This window comes from Cucumis melo, chromosome 6 (assembly GCF_025177605.1).
Source record: "Cucumis melo cultivar AY chromosome 6, USDA_Cmelo_AY_1.0, whole genome shotgun sequence".
Lineage (NCBI taxonomy): Eukaryota > Viridiplantae > Streptophyta > Magnoliopsida > Cucurbitales > Cucurbitaceae > Cucumis > Cucumis melo.
The window spans coordinates 9,963,200-9,987,318 of NC_066862.1; the positions used below are offsets into that span (position 1 = coordinate 9,963,200).

A 24,119-nucleotide genomic window follows, 5' to 3' on the forward strand; every position below is an offset into this window, starting at 1 on the left:
TAAAAAAAAAACTAAACTCAAAGGTAAAAATATAACATCGTGAAACAATTGATTAAATAAAAAAATTAAGAACAATTGTTAGGAATAGTACAAAAAAAAAAAAAAACGATTTACAAAATATAATAAAATTTTCAAATTGACTATAAACAGTTTGATGAATTTTGTCATCTTTTGTAGATTAGTTTCGATATCTTGCTATTTTTTAAAAATACCCAAAAATTAATCTCGAGATTAAAATTTAACATTTTTGAATATATAAACCAAATAAAAATTATACTCAAAATATAGGGATTAAAAGATTTTAGAGAATTGTGAAAAATTGTAAAGTTGACATAATATTTACATTTTAGGACAAAAATGTGTAGTAAGCTTTTGTTGAATTTTTGTCAAGGTAAAGATTTTGTTTTTCTATTATTATTCTTATAAGAATCCAGATTTTTCTAAAAGAGAAGAAAGAAAAAGAGAGTATTTTTCAACCTCTCAACAAAACTTCAAAATGTTGTTATTGAAAAGTGATTCACCACTTTAGCATCCTGTGTGGGTGAATGTGAATATTCAAATTACATTCATCTTTCAAGTCAAGAATATATTTAATCCATTGAGAAATTCCAAAATTACCACAATCTTAATTGTTTATATAAATTTAATTTTAATTAAAATAAAAGATAATTATGGTAGATGATAAAATTATTAAAAGATATTTATAATTTTGTCGATAAATGAGAGAAGATTGTAAAAAGCATTTTTTATTGATTTGAAATTTTGTTATATTTTTATAAATATTTGAATTAAAAATTTGAAGGAAATTAAAAAAAATGAAGAAGAAAAAAATCTTCCATTTGAAATTGCTATTGTTTGAAAAAAAAAAAAAAAGAAAAAAAAAAAGAAAAAAAAGAAGGTAGCGTGAAAGTGATCAAACCATAGTCGGAGAGTAGTCTTTATTTTGGTAAAACCAAATCAATGATTTTGTTTAGATCTCTCATTCATTCATTCATTCTCTCCCTCTTTTTCTCTTTCGATCTAAGTAATCTCCTCCCTCTCTCCCTGTTGTGTTCAACACCAGTCTCAAAGCGCCGACAATTTTTCTCCAAACATTTACCTACGATCTGTGTTTCTCTCCCCTCAACATCCCACATTAATTCCCTTTCCACTTCCCAACTCACTCCCTTCCCATTTCTGGGTCCTCTTTCTCAATTCTGCTTTCATTCTTCTTATCTTATGATATGGTTTCTTAACTTCCAACCTAGGGTTTCTCTCTGCCATGGCAACCACTCAAACTCCTAGCTGGCGGGAGGGCATGTCCTCTGATAATATTAAGGGCTTGGTTCTTGCTCTTTCTTCCAGTTTTTTTATTGGTGCTAGCTTCATTGTTAAGAAAAAGGGCTTGAAGAAAGCCGGCGCTTCTGGAGTCAGAGCGGGTATCTCACTCTGCTTTTTTCTTTCCTTCAATTTACCTTAAAAAGGGTTAATGTAGATCCCTCATTTCTTTGCGAATTTTTTGAAATTTCTGTAATTGGGTATGGATTTTTTTGAAATTTGCACTTTTATGCCTCGGCTCTTCCGTTATTAGAGATGGATCGTACTATTAATGAGGTTCTCGACGATTTTTCTTTATTTGATTTGCGAAATTGAATCTATTATACTTATTTGTTAATCAATTATATTATTTGCTTTTTTGGAGGCCTATTGCCAAAAATGGTATGTTTAACTCTTTTTAAGTATCAGACTGCATACTGAGAATTTCATGCATCGTAAAACAGATGGACATATATTTTTGTTAACTACTATTTGCTCCATGGCAGATGAGTAGCCCCAAAAGTTTAATTCCTTATGTAGACTTTGAATTGAGTTAGTGGCGATGAATTTAATTCTGTATCATTTTAATTTTATCGGCATGAATGGATACCATTGTTTAACAATCTTTTCAGCCGCCTGAATGAGACTCGATTTGATTCAAATCTATGCCAATTGGGAGTTTTTTTTTGTAATCCCTTTGGCTTCATGGAGATATCTTATCTGCCTTTGTGTAGCTTCTATTCTTAATAAATTTTGTTTTTCATTCAAGGTATTAATCAGAGTTGAGATAGTTGTTCCTTTCTAGTTACTCTTGTTGGCATTGATGTATTTACCATTTACGTTTGTTTGTTTGTTTGTTTTTTTTTTTTTTTTTTTGTATCTTTTGTAACTTTTTTAAGTGCTTCCTTTCTAGATTTTGTATTTTGGAGCATATTGGTCTCCTTTCATTTACTTTTGTTTTTGGTATATATATGATGATGAAAATCTCCTGCCTTTGAAGTTGATGATTGGGCGCTTCCTTATCTTTATCATGCTTTATATGCACGGTCACTGTTATCTTCCCAGTTTCACTGTAATTGATGTGATGATTAATGTCAGGGGTTGGAGGCTATTCTTACCTATACGAGCCTCTTTGGTGGGTAGGCATGATTACAAGTAAGTCTTTTTTACATTTTTAATGTAGCTTATTAGAGGCCTTATTTTCCCAGTCAGGACTCTGTTCAGTTTTTGAAGAAGTCTTTTACATAGATACTAAATGTAACTTTAGGATCTGTTAGCTCTATCTGTATTCTATATATAGTTTTTTTTTTTTTTTTAAAAAAATTTAACAAGAAGTAATCTTTTCATTTGTATATGAGAAAAATAAAAAATTTCTAGAATTCAGCCTTCCTGATAGGGAGAAATAAAACGCCAAAAAGATCCAACAACAACTAGAAAAAGGAAGTAACATCTTAACAAGTGAGTGATGATGTAGGAACTGAACAATAAATTAACATCACATTTAGGTACTGCATGCCACCTTAACATGTAACCGGTAAATAGAGATCACTGAATCTATTCGTAAGATCTTTCACCTAATAGATTGCTGAATTTATTTGTAAGGTTTTGAATCAGCCATTGAGACCAGGCTCCTTGGCCATTTCGTTTTATAGATGTTCCCTTATTAAGATACATTTTGTGTGAATAATTTTATTTGGTATTCTGCTTCTTTCTCTTTTCATTCATTGCATTTATTTTTAATAAGTGTACCAAAACGGAGCAAATATGGACCTAGAGATCCTTTGAATCCTAGTTGGGAAAGAAGAATACAGAGGCGTGGGTTTTCTTTTTCCCCATAAAAATGGACCTAGAGATCTTACGTACTCAAAAAAATTAGTATTGCTTGGTGACGATCATTGCAAACCATATAATCCCTTTTGGCAGATTTATAACGAAAGGAAAAAGCTTTGAAACTCAAACAAAAAAGGGAAATCCTAAATTGGCAATGGTTTTCTGCAGTGATTGTTGGAGAAATTGCTAATTTTGCAGCTTACGCATTTGCTCCAGCTATACTAGTTACCCCACTTGGTGCTCTCAGCATAATTATCAGGTATGGTCTGAGTTGCACAGATTAAGTCAGAGTTTGCAGTTGTTTATACTCATATTGTCATGATATCTTGCAGTGCAGTGCTTGCACATATTATATTGCGGGAGAGGTTGCATATTTTTGGAATTCTTGGCTGTGTTCTGTGTGTAGTGGGTTCCACAACCATTGTGCTCCATGCTCCTCAAGAACGTGAAATCGAATCTGTAACTGAAGTGTGGCAAATGGCCATGGAGCCTGGTATGTTTTTGTTATTGTGAAATGCTCTCCCTCCTTTCAAAATACCATTGATTCTGCTTAACAGTGATTTCTTCCCTTCTCTTTTTTTTTTCTCTTTAATGTTTCATTTAAGACTTAAGAGAGAGTGAGAATTCATAGGTGACCCAAGTATGTGTCTAGGAACAACTCAACTAAACTAGGATGAGCACGATTAAAAGGATGGGACCTGTTTTCCAGATTTCACGTATAGTGCCCCTTGGAAATTTTTTTCAACAGTATATGTTTTTCCAACACCCCCCCCCCCCCCCCCCCAAAAAAAAAAAAAAAAAAAAAGAAAGAAAGAAAAGAGAACCCACCGCATGTGCAATGATGTTGGATGAAGCAATTTGGGGTTTCAAAATTCTTGAAAAGGTTAAATTTTTTGCTTGAAATTGGGCTCTCGGAAGTATTGCTAGAACAGTTGAACAGTAGTAGTTGAGACGTGAAACCTCATGTCTACCTGCATTCTAGTGTTTGCAGTCTGTCAAAAAGAAGAGAACTTTGGCAACCCCTTCTTTTCTTCACTGGGTAATCAGAAGCATTGGAACTTCCCTATTAAATGATAGAGCCTTGGTTACTGTCTCCACATGGTAGTAAAATATTGTTTACTTCATCTTTTTAGCCGTTCCTTCTTAAATGCAAAAGCTCACAATTTATGGGTGACATGAGTCAAAGGGATCTAAGACAAGGACACCCCCTTTCCCCATCCTTTTTACCCTCCTTGGTGATGGTTTCAACAGATTAGTTTACTTCTGTATGGAGAACTAAGCTCTTGAAGGTTGGGAGATCAGTAGAAAAAGGTGGCTATCTTTCATCTTCAGTATGCTGCTGACACTTTTGTTTTTTGTCCAGGGGAGGTTCATTCTTTAATTTGAATGTGGTGAAGTACTTCCTAATTGAGGAGCATAAGGTATTTAGGCTTGCGGTTGAGTTGGGTTTTAGGATGGAGTCTCTCTCCCTTAACAGATTAGTTTACTTCTGTATGGAGAAATAATCTCTTGAAGGTTGGGAGATCAGTAGAAAAAAGGTGGCTATCTTTCATTTCAGTGTGCTGATGACACTTTTGTTTTTTGTCCAGGGGATGTTCGTTCTTTAATTTGAATGTGGCAAAGTTCTTCCTAATTGGGATTTATATTAAGGAGCATAAGGTGTTTAGGCTTGCAGTTGAGTTGGGTTGTAAGATGGAGTCTCTCTCCCTTAACTCCCTAGGCTTTCCTTTGGGTGGTAAGCATTCGTCTCTAGCTTTCTGGGATGTCGACAAAATTAGAAGTAAGATTGCTAAATGGAAGAATTCCTTTCTTTCCAAAGGTGGCTGGTAATCATTGATTTATCTGTTGCTCAATGGGTTGCCTTTGCATTTCCTTTCCCTCCTCAAAGCTCCTTAGGGGGTGATTAAAAGTATGGAGAAGCTGTTTAGAGATTTCTTTTGGGGTGGTGAAGGCTACAACTCAGGGAGCATCTTGTGTTATAGCAAAGTTCTAGCATTGATTGAGAAATGGAAAATTCATGGAATCTGTAACCTGGTTCTCTGTGTATTATATGTTTAAAATTGTTCATTCATAATCTATAATTTTTTACCCCATATATGGTTCTTATGTTTTAGCGAGTCATTTATTTGATTTAACGACATATTGGTAATAACTTTGACTTTTATTTTGCAGCCTTTTTATTGTATGCAGCATCGGTTATGACAGCTGTGTTTATACTTATATTCCACTTTATACCACAATATGGCCAGACTCACATTATGGTTTACATTGGTGTATGTTCCCTTGTAGGATCTTTATCGGTATGTATCCAACTTGTATCCCTGTAATCTTTATCGTTTTTAAATGCTATCTTCTCCAATTTTGGAATTAAATTTTTCCTCCTCTTCTTCAAGTGATTTTGTTATTATATATCTAATGACAGGTCATGAGTGTGAAAGCAATAGGAATTGCCTTGAAGCTAACACTATCAGGAATGAACCAGCTAATATATCCTCAGACCTGGATATTTACTTTAGTTGTGATTACTTGTGTGCTTACCCAAATGAATTATTTAAACAAGGTAAGTGGTGCTCATTTTTGGTTTTTAATCTTTTAGAAACAGTTTTAGCATCTGTCCCTGTATCTGTGTATGATAGTATATTTTTGGTCCACATAGTTATTAGTTAATAATTTAATCTCCAGAGTTCTTAATTAAATATAATTTAATTTTAGATAATTAATTGGAATAATAAAACTATTCCACTATAAGTATTTAGAATGAGTTGGTTTGAAGTTTGGACTCCTTTTCTTTTCTGAACCAGCACTATTTCACCATGCGAGTTGGACTTTACCTAGAAAGGAATCTCACCATGTTAGCTCTTTTCTTTTTCTTTCTGGGTCATATAAGAAGGAAAAGTAACCCAATAGTAGCTATAAAGCGGAAAGAACCAAAAGAAATCAAATTACCAGGTCCTAATTGTGATCAAGAAAAAGGGGACTTCAAGTGACTGATTTATGACTTTGCCAAATCCGTATACAGGGTATAGAAGGGTGTCAACCCCGTAAAGTAATTCAAGAAGTCATCATAAACATGAATGTTCATCCTGATGAAATCACTAAGAACGTTCATTTTTAAGAGAAACTAAGAACGGTCATTTTTGAAGCAGAACTTTTCAACAGTGGACGTTAATATTTGATGTTGATGATAGATACCACTGTAGCAGTAGTGTGCTGTCAAAATGATGAAAATTAGGGCAGTCTTTTCTTGCTATGTAGGTTTAGTTTAACTATTCTAGCTTGTTTTTGCTATTTCATGGAGTGAAAAATGGGAAATTCATGGAAAGATATAATCCCCACTGCTCCCTTTTTTGTATAGGGCAAGGATGCCCCTAGAAATATTTGGCTTGAATGTAACAAGAGAGTGCTCCCAGAACAATGAGCATGTAGGGGAGGAGCACGAAGTCAATGAAACTCTGATATGGTAGTGGAGTCTTTTAATGATCTCGTGATGTCAAAATTATATGAAGGAATTGATTTAGGGTTGGTGTCTCCGGTGTTTAAGATTGTCTTTTTTTTTTATATCTCACAACTGTTGAGAAAACTTGCACTTCTCTTTTCATTGTTTATCATTATTTTTTCTAATAAGAAACATAACTTTCATTGTCAAGAGGAGAATACTAAAGAGGGAGAGATGAGATATCCCCACATACCAATAGGTTACAAAATAGAAGCCCAACTGGTGTAGATATGATTTAGGCTATAATTACAAAATAATAATGAGGTAGACGGCCATAGAAGCAAAAAAAGTGACAAAATGTCAAAAAATGGCCATATTTAGTTCATGGCCACGAAGGATCCTTGAGTTTCGTTCAAATCAAAGCCTCTAGAGAAGAGGGCAAAGACCCATTAGACCAAAGGTCTTTAGATTCTACAACAAGCATTCAGCCTTTCAAAGGAGAAAATCCCTAGGAAGACTTTGACCTTCTTAGGACAATTGGCTTTCCATCTAAGATCAGAACTTTGTCTGTTCAAGGCAACTTCTTTCACAATCAGCTTGGGAGAAAAAGACCTAACTGAAAAGAAGCCATCGTTGTCCCACATCCACAAGATAACATCATCTCTATTATTAGGCCTGAAGGATTGGAGCTTGGTCATAAGATCGATCCACATCAATAAAATTTCTTATTTCTTCTGAACTTTAAGTCCCAAGAGTTAGACCACCAATGACTGACCGTAGAGTCCTTAGCTATCATGATTCTGTAAAGTTTAGGGGAAATTCCGTGCTATGGGGGGAGTCAATGAGACATTCATCTCCCTTTTTGTTTGTTTCTTTCTGTTGCTTTTTGTACTTCCCTTCATCTCAATAGAAGAGATTTTGTTGGCTCCTTTATTCATGTTTTATGTATTATTTGGGATGTTTATTTTTTCCTTTTATGATCTTCTCTGGGTTTTCTTTTTCTTTTCTTCCTTTGATCTATCTGCCGGAAAAGAAACCACACAAATGAGAACCATTACCTAAACATCTCAATATCTCCTAGTCAGTTCCTTCTAGTTCCCTGGGAGTAATAGTTTAGTGGTATTTGCTTTGTTCCTTTAAAGATACTTACACTCATATGGATTGTTTGAGGTGTTTTCTGTCAAAGATTCTTACAGTCCCATTTGGCTTGGGGTCTCCTTTCCTCTCAAAAGGGTTTTTTTCAAAATCTTTTTGTCATTTGCGGTGTATTAGTCAGTTTTTTTGCTTCGTTGTTTCTCTCTCTTTGGTCTGGTTTGGTTTGTTTCTTAGTTTTTTTCAGGGCTCTACCTTTTGGCCTGGTTTTCTCAATAGTTGCGTTTGTCTCCCATATTTTTTTTATACTTGGAGATCTTGTATTATGGAGTATTAGTTACTTTCCGTCATATCATTGAAATTTTTGTTTCCGTTTTCCAAAAAAAAAAAAAAAATCATAGTCAATTCTTCCTTTGCAAAAGTGGGAGTGGAACTTTTTTAAAAGGAAACGAGTCTCTTTTATTAATTAATAGTGAGACAAAAGCTCATAGTACAAGAGAATTATACAATAAGCAAATAACCTAATGATCGATAGTGCACCCGGACATCTCAACTAGGTTGACACCCCATAGAGCCCTCATCATATCCAACAAACTTTGAAAACATGTAATCAAGACTAACATAAAGCCTTTACAACAATGATTACTAATACAAGGAAATCAAATGGGGGAATCCTCGCTAAAACACAGTCTAAACTACTAAGGGACAAAAACAAAACACTGTCTAAACTACTAAGGGACAAAAACAAAACACTGTCTAAACTACTAATCAACACCATGCCCAAATTAAGTTGAGGAAATAAAAGTTCTTCAATTCAAATTGAATTATGAGGTATTGTAACTATCAATCTCCCTAGAGAGAATGCACCACGATGAAACATTTCTATGAGCGACTTCATAACAATCCAACCAGCCAAGAGATCTGTTGTGGAAGACCCTTTGATTCCTTTCAAACCATAATTCCGCAGAAATTTCTTTTATTGCGTTAAACTGTAGGAAAAGAGAGCGGTTTTGTTGAAACATGAACCTCCTAAAAGTTTTCGTATTGTTTCTCTACAATCGTCACTAAACACCCAAGACATATTGAAGATTGAGAATAAGTTCTCCAACACTTGGCTAAATATGAGCACAAGAAAAAAAAAGATGAATTGGGTCCTCTTCATGTTGAAGGCAAAGCGAGCAAATGGATGGAGACATTCAAATGGCCAACCAAGAGTACCCAAACAAGAAGTGGGCAGATTGGGTCGGTTATGATGTCAGTAGCCTTCCTTGTACATATCTCGGCCTCCCCTTGGGAAATAATCCGAAATCAATCACTTTATGGGATCCTGTGGTGGATAAAGAAAGAAAGAGATTGGCCTCTTGGAAGAAAGGTTCCTTTTCCATTGAAGTGAGATTGTCCTTGATTAAGTCAATTTTTAATGGCACTCCAGATTACTACTTTTCTTTATTTAGGGCCCCAAGTGAGGTTTATAAGAATAGAGAGGTTAATGTGTGATTTCCCATGGGAAGGGATTCATGAAAGGAAAGCCAAGCGCTCTCATATGATAAAATGGGAGATTATTGAAAAATCAAATCGATTCACTTAGGTGGATTTGGAATTGGAAACTTTAGACTTCACAACAAAACCCGCTTAGGTAAATGGTTATGGCATTTTAACTTTGAACTTGACACTCTGTGGCGAAAAATCATTGCGAGTAAATTTGATCCCCACCCTTTTGAGTGGATGCCTAAAGGGATTAGAGGTACTTACTGGAACTTATCAAAAGATATTACGAAGGACCTTCCTAGTTTTGCTCACCTAGTTCATTGTGTGGTAGGGGAGGGGAGAGATACCTACTTTTGGGAGGACTTTTGGGTTGGGGATAGACCTCTTTGTGCTTTTATTTCCTCGTTTTTACCATCTTTCCTCCCATAAAAATCATTTCACTGTCGATTCTTAGTTTGGAAGGGGAGCTCATTCTCTTTTCCTTTTGCCTTTTGTCGTCCTCTTACTGATAGGGAATAATTAGATGTGGCTTCCCTTCTCTCTCTCTCTTAGAGAATTATCCTTTTTGCCTTGGTAGAAAGGGATGTGAGAATTTGGAGTCCTAATCCTTCTGATGGTTTCTCCTATAAGTCTTTTTTTCCAAGCCCTGTTGGATCTTTCTCCTTCTAGTGAGTCGATTTTTTCAGTTCTCTAGAGAACCAAGGTTCTTAGAAAGGTGAGATCCTTTTCTTGGCAAGTGCTCCACGATTGTTGTATCACGTTTGATAGGTTCTCCAGGGTTTTTTCGTTCTTGGCCGTTCCAATTCCAGAGAGGGAGAGTTAGTTGCAATAGGAAGAGATGAAGACGATCCTCTCATCTGAAACCATGGATATCCACGACGTTTGGTGATAGTTTCTTTTTATATATTTATATCAAATTCGTAGACAAAATCATGAGAGCTGGTTTTTGAAGGGACAAAATTTATCATATACAAATTTGCAAGCATTTAGTTGGACACCAATTGTAATGGGCGATGGAGTAAATGCCAGTTTTCATTGTTTGGTTTGTTGTGGGATTTCCAAATAGGTTCTCCAGGATTTTGCCTTTTCTAGTTGGCCTTTTCTGTTGTACTGTCTTTCGGAAGGTGGGAGAAGATCTGGATCATATTCTTTGAAATTGTGACTACACTCGCTCTCTTGGGATTCTTTCTCCCAAATGTTTGGTAGAGTGAGTGCTCGCGCTAGAGGTGTTAGAGACATGATCAAGTATTACTTTCTCCACCCACCTGTGAAAGAGAAAGCTAGGTTTCTTTGGAGTGCAAATACTTGTGCGATTTTATGGAGCTTGTGGAGGAAACGAAACAATAGAGTTTTTAGGGGCATGGAGAGGGATTCTAGAGATCTTTGGTCCTCATTCGTCGTTATGTCTCGCTTTGGGCTTCGACTTTGAAACTTTTCTGTAACTACTCTTTAGGTTTGATTTCTATTAGTTGGGATCCTTTCTTGTAATGGGGCTTTTTCCAGGGTTGGTCTAGGCCGCCCTTGTTCTTGTGCTTTTTCATTATTCATTATTCTCAATGAAGCGTTTCTCCCTTTATCAAAAAAAAAAAAAAAAAAAAAAAGAAAGGAAAAAAAAAAAACAGTACTCAAACAAGAATGTTTGCTCTTCTTGGACTTTTAGTCGGAAACTTTAGATCCCTTGTTCTCTAAATATGATTTTGATAAACGGAACTACCTCAATCACGTTTGAGAACTCCCCTTATCCTAGGTGAACCCCACAACAGTAATAAGAATAACCCTGATTAAACAATTAGTTAACAACCCCAAGAAAGCTAAATAGATTTGGCTTGGAAAGATTGATCAAAGATCAAGAAGAAAGGAGAACTTGTTTCTAACTTCAAGATTTTGAACTCTCCACAATCGAGTTGATCAAATTAGATTGAAAGTCCTAAGCATGCATTCTAACACAAGAATACAAACGAAAGCATGAAGCTTGAGAGAAAACACTCTGTGAGAAAATATCATTCAAATTCAAGTTGTCGTTCAAAATGTGGAAACTACAACCCTATTTATACTAATTTCAAATGTTATATGAAAGGATACGACATTTAATTTTATGCTCTTTCAATTACCATAATAAATGAAAGTACATACCATTAAATAAGTACATATTAAAGATGTGAATGAATCTAAATTTCTAGATTCATTATCTAAATTTCTAGATTCATTATGACCCTTGGGTATCTAAGTGACAGCTCGTCATTAAAAGCAGAAAATTTAGCTTGAAAGTTACTCATTTTATGCTTTAGCTAATCAATGCCAATTATTTGCTTATCATTCTCCCCTTCTTCAAGAAGATTTGTCCTCGAATCTTAAGTTCGCCTTGTAAAGCCATTTTGTAGTCATCATCTCGAGATCGCGTTGGTGGTTGAATGGTATCCACTTGTTTTGCATAGAATATTAACTTCACAAGTGTTGCATTCGACTCATTTTCAAAGGTCTCCTCTAAACCATCAAGATCAAAAGAATAATAATAGCACAAAATGTTAAAGTGCAAAGTACGCTTGCTCTCATGATTTTTATATTTTCTTTCACTTCCCCTCTTAATCAAACTGACTTTCTTTTCTTTTATCATCAATGTTGTACATTTGTTTATATTTTGAGTCTCTTCTTTCTCGTCACATCTTCCTAGAGTCTTTGTCAGGACTCCAATCTTAGATATCTTGTGTCGCTCTCCATAAGTGATTCGAATTTTGATTCTTCTCTCAAACTTTGATGATCACCCTCATTTATCTCAAAGACCCCTTCATTGAAACCTTCCTTTTTGGCAGATGGATCATTTCTCTCATCTTTATTTGATTGGTCATTTTCAAAAGTTGGACAATCTACTTGACTTGCAATAGATTGGGCGATTTGATTCTACCTTGTCTGTTCTTGCAACTTCAATTTTTCATTCCATTGAGTTATGTAATTCATAGATTTACGTAACTCAACAAAATTTTCTCGAATATCCTTCCTAAAATTATCATCATTATTGTTGGTAGCACAACGATTCCTTCTTTTGTGAAACATAGCATAAGATTTCTAAATCTCAAACTTATGCAAATTTTTGCAGTACTATTATGAAAATTATGTAAAAAGATTTCAATAAATTTGAAAATCTTAAACTTAGAATGTGAAAAGTCACAAATTGCAAAGTTTTCCTTTAAAAAATGAAAAAGGAAAGAATTTTTTATTAAAAAAATCCAGCTAGCACAATAAATATGAAAACAAAGAGAAGATGAGAAGTCACCTTTTTTAAAATTTTCTAGCATATAATTTGAAAGATGAAGAAACAAAAAGAAGATGAAAGGTTACAAGAAAAGATGGATATACTGATATTTGATAAGAAAAACAAAGATAAAAAAAAGAAAAAGGAAAGGATATAATCTGTTTAGAGCTAAAGCTCTGATACCAAATGATAAACGGGACTACCTCAATCACGTTTGAGAACTCTCCTTATCCTAGGTGAACCTCCACAACAGTAATAAGAATAACCCCAATTAAACAATTAATTAACAACCCCAAGAAAGCTAAACAAATTTGGCTTAGGGAGACTCTTATCCAGACTTGCAGAAATCCTTTCAAAACAAAGATAAAATCTCCTTGGAACAACGTTAACAACTATCAAGGAAGGTCCTTAATAGGAAAAATTGGCTCGAAAGAAATAGAGCTCGTAAAGATAGTTGGATGGTCTACTGCATTGTGGATATCTTTGTTACAGTGTGTATAATTAAATTTATTGTAACCTATCGACTTAAGTTTTTAGGTCAATTGATGATTGGCTAGTTTTCAAATGGAACTTTATGGGCATGCTCAAGGATACCTTATAAAAGTGAAAATTGTTTCTTACTCCAGACTGACAGACCAGAGCGGGAGAAAACAAGAAGAGGCTTTCGAGTGTTGATATATATATATATATACCCAAGACTGGACCAACTGTGGTTTAGGTGGGACTAGGCGAAAATGCCAAGACCAGTTTGCATTTGATTCCATAGTGTTTATGAATAAAAGGAATATATTCATGTTGATGGGGCACGATCGCTGAGGACCTAATTCTGTTGTTCATTGCTGCATATTTAAATTATGAGATATGGCAAAGTCATCAACCTTGCTTTTTGCAAGGTCATCGGAAAGATTGCAACTCTAATTATATTAACCTTGAATGAAATTAATATGTTGTTGATCTTCTTTCCTTTCATTTTTAGTGGAAGTTTCTTGAGAAATATTATTGCCTTTTCATATACAATGCTAAAGCATGTACTCTTGTGAGTGTAGCTTGACACACGGATGATACGACTCCACTTGAACAGTATTTGTTCCATAGTTGGAGCCTGATCCTAAGGAAACATACAAGAGCATTTAGCTTAGAAGTACCTAAATAGTTTATTATATTTGGAATATGTTGGGTTCTTTATCTTATTACATGTTTCATTTGAATGGCTGGCAAAGAGGGTTAAAAGCACACACTAAAATCTTCGAAAATATATTTCGTTTGAGCTCATTTCTTTGTCCGATCTTGTTTGTTGTGTTGTGGGTGAAGGAAAGGAAATGTATTTTGGGAAGACCAATTTGTGGGGGATACCCTCTAATATTTGTTTCCTTTGTTATATCAATTTTATTTGTTTAAAAAATCGTCCTCTGTCTGGTTTTTTTGGTCTGTTTGAGGAGCTCTGTATCCTTTGCTTTTCGTTTGTGCCATCTGTTGTTCAGTAGAGAAATGACAGAGGTAGGTTCTCTTCTTTGTCTGTTGGAATAGTTTACTGGAGTTTATAGATGGTCAGTCCGTCAAACTATGAACTTACACTGGCAGAAGTCTAATTGATTTGAAGAATGAAGAGTTCAAATTCAATTAAATAAAATAATAAAATGATCTTTTTCTGATCATATGCTTTCATATGGATGTATATTCTCAATCTTTATCAGTATATATATATATATATATATATATATATATATATATATATATATATATATATATATATTCCTCTTCTTTTTTAATGATCTCATCTAGCCAAGATATTTCTGCTCTCTTTGTTTGCAGGCACTTGACACTTTTAATACAGCTGTTGTGTCACCGATATACTATGTCATGTTCACGTCATTTACCATCTTGGCTAGTGTGATAATGTTTAAGGTATGTCCAACGGTTGGTTGTTTCTTACATGTCAATGTGGACAAATGAGTTGTGATAGGTTTAAAATTTTACATAGCACATAACATTATCATAAAGAGAATTTCATTAATTAAATGAAATAATCAAGGATGTGCAAAAGGGGCCCTTTTAAAGGTAAAACAGAAGATGTTTTCGATGGGTAATGAGAAGATATGGCTCTTAATGGCATGTATACTATAGTATATAATAAACAAAGATGAAGGCCCACTAGGATGGGCTCGGTCAGCAAAGGAGCACATAACAATTTGGACACAAAAGTCATGCCGTAGTATGGCGCTTCAAGCATTCTGTTGTACATCAGTGACAGGATAGAACATTAGAACTCCTAATCCTTTGAGCATTGCCTCCATATTTTCTAATCGAGGCAGATTCTAACATCTTTTAAATTACTTCTTTCAGGACTGGGACAGGCAGAGCCCAACGCAGGTTGTGACGGAGATGTGTGGATTTGTGACTATTCTTTCAGGAACTTTTCTTCTTCATAAAACAAAGGATATGGTCGATGGTATGCCTCTTAATCTCTTCGTAGGGAAACATTTTTTTGTCAATGTTTATTTTATTAGCAATGGAGTGAACATCATATGAAATGACACTTTTTCCGGATAATTGTTGTTCATTTCCCGTCTAGGTAGATACACCATCCTGTGTCCCGTCCCCTAGTCTTGTGTTTTGTTTTGTATATCTGGGTACCAGAGTCCCATTTGATGGCCCACCCTCATTCATATGTCATATCCGTAGAACATCTCAGCCCTTACCACAAGGCGTCCTTGGGATTCCCCTTTCCCTATACACCGTCTTGAATATAAATAAAAAAAACAAACTCCCATTATCAGTACACATTGCACTTTGCTGCATGTGGCATGTTACAAATGTTGAATTTTAGTCCATAACTTTGCAAATTGATACAGGTCCAGCGGCAAACTTATCAATACGGCTCTCTAAGCATGCCGAGGAAGATGGATTTAGTGGTGGAGAAGGCATTCCTCTCAGACGACAAGAATCCTCGAGATTGCCTTGATCCCTTGAGAATATGGTTCTTCTTCGGGTTTCATGTCGATATCAACTTTGTATTCTATCACAGAGTTCCACCCCCTTGGTGTTCCTTTTTGGATAAAGTAGATAGAAAGGTGAGAATTTTCTATCACTTTCCATTTCTATCTCCCCGAGACTTGACAATGGGGGTAATGCCTATTGGCTTTGTACACAAGTTCTTGCAACCCCACAAAATCCATATGAAAGATGCAAGCCAACAGAATTCTTTTTCATCAATTGTTCTCCACATCAGAACTCCATTTTTCTCTCTTTAAAATGCACATATATAACTATTCTTAGTCCATCCGTTCAACCATTTCATTTTTTTTTCTTTTTGTTGCAAAATTCGCCTTGATATTCTTCATTCACATTTATTAAAATATGGTTTTATAATGCATCAGAATCAGTGTCACCACTTTTGAGGAAAAGGGATTTGACTAATTTAACCTAATTTCAAGAGCTCAGGTTGATTGGAGTCTCTTTTCTTTCCCTAAGCTGCTGTGTTTTCCCATTCTTACAAAAGAAGGTATACGTGAAAATGTGCAAATAAATCATGTCCAGATCATTTTAAAGACAATTGAGATACATGAACTTGCAATGGATATCATTAAGCTTAATTGATTCTTCCAATTATTGGTCGTATCCAAATCAGCGAAGTACAAACTGAAACAGTCAAAATTAATCGTCAATTTTTATCATGGTTTGACATTGAGATAAAGAATTAAAATATTTTGTTAGAAAATATTGCAGGTGATGGATTTGGAAAGAAATGGCAACTTTATTAGCTGTCCATTGTCGAAGGCCTCTGGTCTCATATATTTCTTTCGCCTATTTCGCAAAACGTCGCATTGTGGGCTCAAGTTAAAAACAACACCCAATGAGGTGACTTCTAAACTGGATTACACCTGAGATGTCTTGAATCAAGATTTCTGGCTTTTCGGCTTTATTTGCTTTAAGAGGTCAGAAACAGAAGCACAATGTGTTGATTTGTAATCGCAGTCCTCACAGCAAAGTTGCAATAGTTGAATGACCCTGACGCACCTACAACCATATCAATGCACAAATTGATTAGGAACATATCAATTTAGTTTCAGCAAAAGCCTTCCCCATCACACAAACAGAAGTGTTATGCGTATCTAACTAACTGATATTTGTCTGCACAACCAAATCCAGGAAACATTGGCACGGCACAATGCATAATACATTAGGCCAAGCAGTCATTTCCCAGACAAGCGAGAGCATAAGCAAAGAATCCACACCGATAAGAGGGAAAAAGAAAAAAAATAAAATAAAAGAACCCTTAACCATGTTTGTCTACATTGAAATAACTCAAGACGTTAAGTCATCTTATTAAGTCAGACGTTATGACGTCTTACTGAGGCAATCCTACTCTTTAGTAAATATGCGTTGTAACATTCCTGAAGGGAAAAAATACAACGAGAAGGATTAGGATTTATACTTCCTAGAAAGTTTCAACAGCACAATAATATCCACATGTATAACAGCATTGACCACTATCAAACTTCAACATTATTACAAGATGTGCAATGTAGTAGGATTGTAACGTGAAGGGCTATTTATCTCCGGTGCAAACCAGCGTGTTTTTCCATTTTCTCCAACAGAAAACGGAACGAAGTTAGAGTTAGGGAAGAGAGATGAATGGAGAGCTATAACCAATCCCTAGTTCGCCGCAGCTGCAACAAAGCAGAAGAAAGAAGTGGATCAACCCTGAACCTGTTGGATTCTTTATTTACATATCTTTTGAGAGTTTAAGCAGCACCATCACCCATTTGAGACTCCCTAACAAATGCCAAAGAAAATCAACTTCTTTAGCTGGTCCTCTTCTTGTTCTCAGAAGGTTAGAACTTCCCAAGCTCTCATCCCGTTATCTACATATATCCCTGAAATGCATTATGTAAAGCCTCTACCCATCTCATTCTCGCCAAAACTTGGGAAAAGCTTTATGCTAAATCTAATTGTAACTCTCCAGATGAAGGAATTATGTTGAAGATGTTTATTGTTTACAGTCATATGTTGAATTCCAAAGCTATTCTTTGTTTTTTAAGTCTACTTCATTATCAACTACTTTCAGAGAGATGGCCCTTCACGGGAGATAAATAGCTTTTCATTAGAGAATAATGAATTCGAGCTGTTGTTTCTGTATACCTAGTTGGCTTTCTTGGACATGGGAATGGATTATTCACTCTCTATCCTCCAGGTGGACATTCTTCTCTTCCAAGTTCCAATAAAACTGTTGCTATAGATAATGGCCATAACTTTTTGTTGATTAGCAATTTGAAGATTAAGACATTTCTCCTGAATTAGGGCTGCAGGCAAATTTCCATGAATGAACCACGTCCTTCAGCATATATTGCATCCAAATCCAACTTCTTACTCATCAGGTATTAATGATGGTACTACAACAGGCACTACATGCATACAACATAAGCAAGAACATACTTCAACATCTACTGGGCAAAAACCTTCCAAATGTGGCTTCAAAACTATGAACAAACATTGTCAAAGAATTTGGTTCATCGATATATATTTTGAACAAGCTTCCAGCAGAAATGCACCAAATTTACACCTCTAGCCAGAAGAAATTACCAAGAGATAACAATAAAGAGAAACAAAATAAGAAATAAGGAGGAAAAAAGGAGAAGGTTAATGCGCAGACTACACTATCATTGGCAAGATAGAGTAATAGGAGTCGAAATTGAAGACAGTTTGTGGAAAATAGAAATCGAACTTCAGTAAATTCCCATTCCTCTAGCAGGAAATGATAAAATGAGAATCAAGAAAACTAACCGTTGGTACCCAAATAAAAGACTAGAACAACTGAAAATGTAGAAACTCGGCAAGAACTTGTACGGATCTCCTCTTTTTAGAACCCAAATGAAATTTGACCTAAGAGTTAAAATCAAATCGGGAGGACTGGCCAACCTACTGTAGCAAGAAAGAAGAAGCTTGATCTTCGGAACCAAACATGAAGAGGGTACAAAACGGATTAAAACTAAAAACCCAAAAGGTTGCAAAATCGAACAATTAAACCGAAAAGTTCCCTTGTTTCATTGCTTAATTAAATTTTTGTTTGATCGCACATGGATAGAACAACAAAGAAACAAGAGAAAACAAAAAGGATGTATAGCAGTCCAGAGTTTCGTTTGTAGATACAGGAAAACAAAGAAAGTAAAAAAAGAATATTGGAATTATTAGACCCTTGGACACTTCGATTCATGCAAATGACTCAATCGAACAACATGGATGAATAGCTTAGAAACTTGAGATTCTATTCTATCATGGGAGATTGCTGCGGAAACAAAATGGAAAGAGAAATCTTAAAAGAAAAGTTACTTGTGAGGAAGAAAGTTGTTTTTGGAAAGACAAGCTTGAATATCGCACGCTTCCTTCTTGCAGGGTTCTTTGCTCGGCTGAGGCATCTCTCTCTGTCTCTCGCTGTGTCCAACTCGAATCTCGACGATCAAAAATTTGATGAATCATTCTAGAAAATTTTGTTATTTGTTTCCACCGTCACGTCCCCTCTCTCGCTCTCGCTCTCGCTCCCCTTTATCTTTATTTCTATTTTTATTTTTAAATTAAAATATTGAAGAAATCAATAAAATAAAATTTACATATTGTGATAACATTCATTTCTAGAACTAAAAATCAATACTTTTCATTTGCCGAACATGCATGCATTTGAGGTCCATTGATATTTATATGCATCCATATATTCAACATTATAAGAGAATTGAAGCCGCATTTCTATTATATATTTAAAATGGGATGCGAATGTAAACATACATAAAATAAGGTCAAAATATCATAATTGGTATGAAATAAAGGATAATAAAACAAACAAAAAAAATAAATAAAGAAGAGAGGAAGAAGAGAAAACAATTGAACACAATTGTGGTGTGTCTTACAAAGACACAACACTCCTCTATTTATAGGACATATTATGGTATATATTACATTATGGAATGCAATGAGATGAATGTTACAATATGGAATTGAATGTGAGGGTTATATGAAAATTGTAACCTATGTAGGTTATGGATATCTACATTTATAATATATCATTATATTTACAATACTCCTCATTAGATATCCATATTATATAAAAATAAATGCCTTGTTAAAACCTTACTAGGAAAAAACTCGATGGAAAAAAATCCTAATGAAGGAAAAAGAGTACATTTTTATACATTAATAACATACTCATTAAAAACCTTGCTAAAGAAACTCAATGAGAAAAATCATATTCAAGGAAAAAAGTGCAGTACTCCTATTCCTTGAGGACAATATTTCTACTCCCCCTTATGAATATATCACTTAACTTCTCTGAGTCGTCGCATTCCAATGTTGTGCACTAGCTTTTCAAATGTTGATGTGGGCAATGCTTTTGTGAATAAGTCCGCCAAGTTGTCTTTTGAAGAAATTTGTTGAACACTGATGTCACCATTTTCTTCAAGGTCATGCGTATAAAAGAGTTTTGGTGAGATATGCTTTGTTCTATCTCCTTTTATATACCCTCCTTTGATTTGTGCTATGCATGCGGTATTATCTTCAAATAATATTGTTGGTAAATTTTTACTGAAAGACAAACCACATGTTTCTCGAATATGATGAGTCATTAACCTCAATCATACACGTTCTCTACTAGCTTCATGAATTGCAAGAATTTCTGCATGATTCGATGAAGTGGCCGTCATGGTTTGCTTTACAGACCGCCAAGATATAGCAGTTCCTCCACATGTAAACAGATAACCTGTTTGAGATCTTGCTTTGTGTGGATCAGATAAATATCCAGCATCCGCATAACCAACTAGATCAAAGTTTGATTTATTTGAATAAAACAAACCAATATCAATTGTCCCTCGAAGATAACGAAGTACATGCTTAACTTCATTCCAATGTCTTTTTGTTGGAGAAGAACAATATCTTGCTAACAAATTTACTGAAAATGATATATCTGATCTTGTGTTATTAGCAAGATACATTAGTGCACCTATTGCATTAAGGTACGGTACTTCAGGACCAAGTAATTCTTCATTATCTTCTCGAGGTCGAAAGATATCCTTTTTTACATCTAGTGATCGAACCACCATTGGAATGTTCAATAGGTGTGCTTTGTCCATGTAGAATCTTTTTAAAATCTTTTCTGTATATGTCGATTGATGAATAAAATTTCATCGACTAAATGCTCGATTTGTAAGTCAAGGCAAAATTTTGTCTTACCAAGATCTTTCATTTCAAATTCCTTTTTGAGATATTCTATTACCTTTGAAAGCTCTTCAGGAGTTTCAATTATATTTAAATCATCAACATATACAGCTATAATCGCAAATCCTGACTGTGATTTCTTAATAAAAACACATGGACAAATTGGATAATTTTGATAACCTTCTTTCCATAAATATTCACTTAAGCGATTGTACCACATTCGTCCTGATTGTTTCAATCCATATTATGATCTTTGTAATTTGATTGAACATAATTCTCTAGAGCTTGAATTATATGATTCAAGTATCTTAAATCCTTCATGGATTTTCATATAGATTTCATTTTCCAAAGATCCATACAAATATGCTGTAACTACATCCATAAGATGCATATCAAGATTTTTACATACAGTCAGACTAATTAAATATTTTAATGTAATAGCATCCACCACAGGAGAATATGTTTCCTCATAATCAATGCCTGGTCTTTGAGAAAATCTTTGTGCAACAAGTCGCGCTTTATATCTAGTGACCTCATTATTTTTATTTCGCTTACGCACAAATACCCATTTAAATCCCATAGGTTTTACACCTTTAGGTGTATAAACTACAGATCCAAAAACTTCACGTTTCGTGAGTGAGTTTAGTTCTGCTTGGATGGCTTCTTTCCACTTGGGCCAATCCTTTCTATTACGACATTCGTCAACAGATTTAGATTCATAATCTTCATTTTCATGAATGATATTATGTGCAACATTATACGCAAAAATGTTGTCCACAACTACATTAATTCTATTCCACCTTTTTCATGGTATAATTTATCGATATCTCATTGTTATCTTCATATACTTGAGTCTCTTCTACATTTTTACCACTAGTCGTGTTCATGACTTTTTCTTGAATGTTTCTATTGTCAATTAAGTCATTTCGACTATTGGTCACTTTTTTTCGAGGATTTTTATCCTTTGAACCCATCGGTCTACCACGCTTTTGGCGTAGTGCTGATTTATTAATTGTATCAACTTGTTGAGTTGGGATTTCAATTCTAGATGAAGCATTTGCAGCTGGAATATATGACTTGGTCACTTTCTTAGTATCTGTAAATGCATCTGGCATTTGGTTTGCTACACTTTGTAAATGAATTATCTTTTGAACTTCTAGTTCACATTGCTTTGTATGAGGATCTAAATGAGACAATAATGATACATTCTAGGCAATTTCATTTTCCAACTTCTTAATTCCTCCCCCTAATGTTGAAAATTTTTTGTCTCATTAAAATGACAATCAGCGAATCGTGCAGTAAATACATCTCCCGTCAAGGGTTTAAGATATCTAATAATTGATGGGGATTCAAATCCGACATATATTCCTAACCTTATTTGAGGTTCCATTTTAGTACGTTGTGGTGGAAAAATCGAAACATATACTGCACAACAAAAAATTCGCAAATGAGAAATATTTGGTTCCTGGCCATAAGCTAATTGTGTTGGAAAATACTTATGATAAGATATCGGTCTTATGCGTATAAGTGATGCTGCATGCAAAATAGCATGACCCCATATAAATAATGGAAGTTTTGCTCTCATAAGTAATGGTCTGGCAATCAATTGTAAACGCTTGATAAATGATTTTGTCAAACCATTTTGTGTATGAACATGAGCTACAGGATGTTCAATATTTATCCCAGTTGACATGCAATAATTATTAAATGCTTGAGATATAAATTCACCAGCATTATCAAGTCGAATGTTTTTTTTATTGTATAATCCAGAAACTGTGCTCTTAATTTGATTATTTGAGCAAGTAATCGTGCAAATGCAAGGTTTCGACTTGATAATAAACACACATGTGACCATCTACTTGATGCGTCAATTAAAACCATGAAATATTTAAATGGTCCACTTGGTGGATTGATTGGTCCACAGATGTCACCATGAATTCGTTCTAAAAATGTAGATGACTCAACTCCCACTTTGGTTGGTGATGACCTAATAATTAATTTTCCTTGAGAGCAAGCAATACATGATAATTCATTGGATCTAAGAGTCTTCTGGTTCTTTAGTGATGTCTATGAGAATTTTCAATAATTCTTCTCATCATTATTGATCTGGGATGACCAAATTGATCATGTCAAACAGTAAACATATTCAAATTCATGAACTTCGGATTCATGGTCGCATATGTTTCAATTACTCGTATATGGGTATAATATAATCCAGAAGAAAAGGTAGACAATGTTTCCAATATACGCTTCTCATGTGAAACAATAAATGTAATATAAAGATATTCTATATTATTTTTTATTGTTAGTTTCAAAATGATAACCATTTTGACGTATATCTTTGAAACTCAATAAGTTTCATTAACATCATTTTTCTCTTCAGGAGACTCAAAGAAGTCCGCCACATCCAAATGGATCATGTTGAAAGTGTCAAATACATCATCTTGATAGGCAAAGTTTACTTCCACATTCTTCTCTTTTTCCTTCAATGAGGCTTGATAGAGGTCGACTAAGTGCTTGGATGTACGACAAGTACGAGTGCAATTACCATTCATACCACAACAGAAGCATTGATTTTCACTACTTTTAATTTTCATATTTTGTGGAGTCTTCCTTCTATGATCATCATTTGTGGTCTTGAAATCTAAATGATTATTACCACGTAAAGTATAATTACTTCTTTCTCTACCACGGTCACGACCTCGGCCATGATTACGACCACGACCTCGACCTCGACTATTAATATTATTTAAAAATACAACATTCGCTTCAGGGAATGGTGTTGCTCCAGTTGGTCGAGATTCATGGTTTTTCATTAATAACTCATTATTTTGTTCAGCCACAAGAAGACATGATATGAGTTCAGAATACTTTTTAAAACCTCTTTCTCGATATTGCTGCTGCAAGAGCATATTCGAGACATGAAACGTTGAAAAGGTTTTCTCTAACATATCTTCATTAGTAACTTTTTCTCCGCATAACAATAATTTTGAACAAATTTTAAATAATGCGGAATTATAATCACTTACTGATTTAAAATCTTGCAACCTTAAGTGCATCCAATCATATTGAGCTTTAGGAAGAATCACACTTTTTTTTTATGATCATACCTTTCTTTTAAACTTTGCCATAGTTCATAGGGATCTTTTATCGTAAGATATTCAATCTTTAGTCCCTCGTGAAGTCGTGAAGATGATGTTGAAGGAAAATCATGACTTTCGCCTTTTCTTGACTTGAAGTCGTGTTTCCTTCTTTAATCGTTTCTCCAAGATTCATGGCATCCAAATGAATTTCAGCATCAAGCACCCATGATAAATAATTATCACCATTGATATCAAGAGCTAGAAATTCTAATTTGGTAAGACTTGACATGGTAAAACTATAACAAAGAACAAATAAACTAACTTATATTTGAAATTTAATAAACATGTCAAACATGCATTCTAAGACAACCTAGATAAATATCATATTATGCACATGATACAAAAATCAATGGAACCCATTTATAATAATTCAAAACATGCA

The 24,119-nt window shown here is 34.5% G+C and overlaps 2 protein-coding genes across 4 annotated transcripts; one reads left to right on the forward strand and one right to left on the reverse strand.

Moving 5' to 3' along the window:
- The first annotated feature begins 925 nt into the window (after nt 1-925).
- Nucleotides 926-15,605, forward strand: LOC103496090 (probable magnesium transporter NIPA4). Of its 3 annotated transcripts, none has more exons than XM_008457817.3 (9): nt 926-1,418; nt 2,395-2,451; nt 3,295-3,385; nt 3,459-3,619; nt 5,299-5,426; nt 5,549-5,686; nt 14,205-14,297; nt 14,736-14,841; nt 15,245-15,605. In XM_008457817.3, the coding sequence occupies exons 1-9, from the start codon at nt 1,262-1,264 to the stop codon at nt 15,352-15,354; spliced, it is 1,041 nt and encodes a 346-aa protein (XP_008456039.1). In that variant the 5' UTR covers nt 926-1,261; the 3' UTR covers nt 15,355-15,605. The 3 variants fall into 3 exon arrangements, with proteins under 3 accessions (XP_008456039.1, XP_008456040.1, XP_050942871.1); XM_051086914.1 differs by having other exon boundaries at nt 946-1,418; nt 3,325-3,385; XM_008457818.3 differs by lacking the exons at nt 14,205-14,297; nt 14,736-14,841; nt 15,245-15,605 and adding an exon at nt 13,019-13,348.
- Nucleotides 15,606-15,951: 346 nt separating this feature from the next.
- Nucleotides 15,952-18,927, reverse strand: LOC103496091 (uncharacterized). The gene is made up of 2 exons (XM_008457819.3): nt 18,723-18,927; nt 15,952-16,409 (listed from the first exon to the last, which is right to left on the reverse strand). The coding sequence occupies exons 1-2, from the start codon at nt 18,806-18,808 to the stop codon at nt 16,289-16,291; spliced, it is 207 nt and encodes a 68-aa protein (XP_008456041.1). The 5' UTR covers nt 18,809-18,927; the 3' UTR covers nt 15,952-16,288.
- Nucleotides 18,928-24,119: the final 5,192 nt, after the last annotated feature.

Excerpts from the sequence above, each read along its gene's own strand:
- LOC103496090 (XM_008457817.3), top strand. The coding sequence starts at position 1,262 with ATGGCAACCACTCAAACTCCTAGCTGGCGGGAGGGCATGTCCTCTGAT. Across the intron at positions 3,620-5,298 it reads GCAAATGGCCATGGAGCCTG|CCTTTTTATTGTATGCAGCA; the intron begins GTATGTTTTTGT and ends TTTATTTTGCAG. Across the intron at positions 14,298-14,735 it reads CTAGTGTGATAATGTTTAAG|GACTGGGACAGGCAGAGCCC; the intron begins GTATGTCCAACG and ends TACTTCTTTCAG.
- LOC103496091 (XM_008457819.3), bottom strand. The coding sequence starts at position 18,808 with ATGCCTCAGCCGAGCAAAGAACCCTGCAAGAAGGAAGCGTGCGATATT. Across the intron at positions 16,410-18,722 it reads AACAACTTTCTTCCTCACAA|GTGCGTCAGGGTCATTCAAC; the intron begins GTAACTTTTCTT and ends ATATGGTTGTAG.